Genomic DNA, 2,216 nt, shown 5'->3' with positions numbered 1-2,216 from the left:
GATGGCTGGCGGATTTAAAGAACTTCTACAAGTCAGAAGACCCCTACAGCAAAGTTATTTGCTATGTAATTGTTATGTTATGAAGGACTAAGCTACAAAGAAGACATGAAACTGCTGATGAACTTTAAGACTTCAACTTCTAATTATAGATGATGAGCATAAAATTATGATGGCTGGCGGTTTTAAAGAACTTCTACAAGTCAGAGGACCCCTACAGCAAAGATATTTGCTATGTAATTGTTATGCTATGAAGGACTAAGCTACAAAGAAGACATGAAACTGCTGATGAACTTTAAGACTTCAACTTCTAATTAGAGAAGAAGGAATGAATAAAAAAACCTTAAGAGTAAAGCATTATCAATAAAAATTAATTATATAGAAAAAATTAAAATATTTGGAAGCATGTTAGGGAATGATAGAATCTATAAATTATTGGATTATGATACAGTAAAATGGATTTATAAGAATTATCTCTTCAAAAAATACCTCAAAATCAGAAAACTATAACTTACCTCATAAAAGTATTGACAACATTAATTTCCAAGTTAAAGAAAGAATTCCCCGTGTTCCACTTCTCTGTTTAACTCTCATTTTTTATTACTGTAAGACTTTAGCTACCCTATATTCTATTATAACACAATACATTTTTATGAATACCAGACAAAGTATCAGGAGCCAGTTATGCAAAACCATACGATAACAGCATTCATTCTCCTGGGGCTAACAGATGATCCACAAATGCAGAGTCTGCTTTTAGTTTTTCTGTTCTTTACCTATTTTTTAAGTGTAACTGGGAACTTGGCAATTATTTCACTTACATTAGTGGATCCTCATCTTAAAACACCAATGTACTTTTTCCTTCAAAATTTTTCTTTCTTAGAAATCTTATTCACATCAGCTTGCATTCCTAGATACCTGTATAACCTATCAACAGGCGACAGGACTATTACCTACTCTGCTTGTGCCACACAGGCATTTTTCACTGATCTTTTTGGAGTAACTGAATTTTTTCTCCTGGCCACCATGTCCTATGACCGCTATGTTGCCATCTGTGAACCTCTGCGTTACACCATCATCATGAGCAGCAAAATCTGCAGCCGACTCATTCTGTGTTGTTGGATTGCTGGCTTATTAATCATACTCCCACCATTTAGCGTGAGCCAGACACTGGAATTCTGTGATTCTAACGTCATTGATAGCTTTCTTTGTGATGTGTCTCCCTTCCTGAAGATTTCATGCTCAGACACATGGGTCATTGAACAGATGGTTATAGTTTGCGCAGTGTTGACCTTCATCACCACCCTTCTTTGTGTAGTTCTCTCCTACATATATATAATCAAGACTATCATAAGATTTCCCTCTGCCCAACAAAGGAAAAAAGCTTTTTCTACTTGCTCTTCACACATGATTGTGGTTTCTCTCACCTATGGCAGCTGTATCTTCATCTATGTCAAACCTTCAGCAAAGGACTCAGTGGCTATTAATAAGGGTGTGATAGTGCTGACTACTTCCATTGCTCCTATGCTGAACCCCTTCATCTACACCTTGAGAAACAAGCAAGTGAAACAAGCTTTAAACTACTCAGTCAAAAAAATTGCCTTATCTTACAAGACATAAAAGAGTGATAAAGTTGATTATCTTATTTTTCATATGAGATTGGCTCTCCAAATTAAGTTGCCAAAATAAATTCTTTGGTCAAATACAAAGTTCATTCAGATAAATTTTCTCATAATGTTCTTTGCATCCAAAACTGCTATTAGGAAGATCACTTTCTTTTTTGTAGACACATTTCTTTTCTGATGTTATGTTAATAGCTTGTTATAAGGAATAAAACTATCTCAGTTGTTCCAGCCTTACAAACACTGCAGGCTGAATAAAAACTTTAAAAACAAAATGTGGCGTATGAAAAACATCATATAGTCTCCTTAGTATGAGAACCTGAAAAAGAAAAATGGAATCTGAAGGGTACAATACATACTGGGAAAACGGAATGAACTTATTCAGAAGAAAAGAGTTACTGAGCTGAGAAGATGGACAGGAGAGGGAGGTGGGAAAAGAGATTTATCTATGTATATAAGCAGGATTGTTTAGACAACCGTACTGTATATTTCTGCTGGTCTACAGAAAGAGGCAGTTAATACTTCAATTTCTTTCATCTCCTTTTTTCAATTGTTCATACTTTTCTTAATTTCTTTCTTTTCTTCTTTCTCTTCCAA

The 2,216-nt window shown here is 34.8% G+C and overlaps 1 protein-coding gene across 1 annotated transcript; it reads left to right on the top strand.

Annotated features, from left to right (window-relative positions):
* Positions 1-681: 681 nt before the first annotated feature.
* LOC101590199 (olfactory receptor 6C2-like) lies at positions 682-1,617 on the top strand. The gene has a single exon (XM_004648177.1). It carries the CDS (start codon positions 682-684, stop codon positions 1,615-1,617), a length of 936 nt encoding a protein of 311 aa, XP_004648234.1.
* The last annotated feature ends 599 nt before the right edge of the window (positions 1,618-2,216 follow it).

The sequence above is a fragment of the Octodon degus genome, unplaced genomic scaffold (genome assembly GCF_000260255.1).
Source record: "Octodon degus isolate 3935 unplaced genomic scaffold, OctDeg1.0 scaffold00358, whole genome shotgun sequence".
Taxonomy (NCBI): domain Eukaryota; kingdom Metazoa; phylum Chordata; class Mammalia; order Rodentia; family Octodontidae; genus Octodon; species Octodon degus.
This window is presented reverse-complemented; position numbering and strand designations above follow the sequence as displayed.

Bases quoted from the DNA above. Each gene is read 5' to 3' on its own strand.
- LOC101590199 (XM_004648177.1), top strand. From the start codon at position 682: ATGCAAAACCATACGATAACAGCATTCATTCTCCTGGGGCTAACAGAT.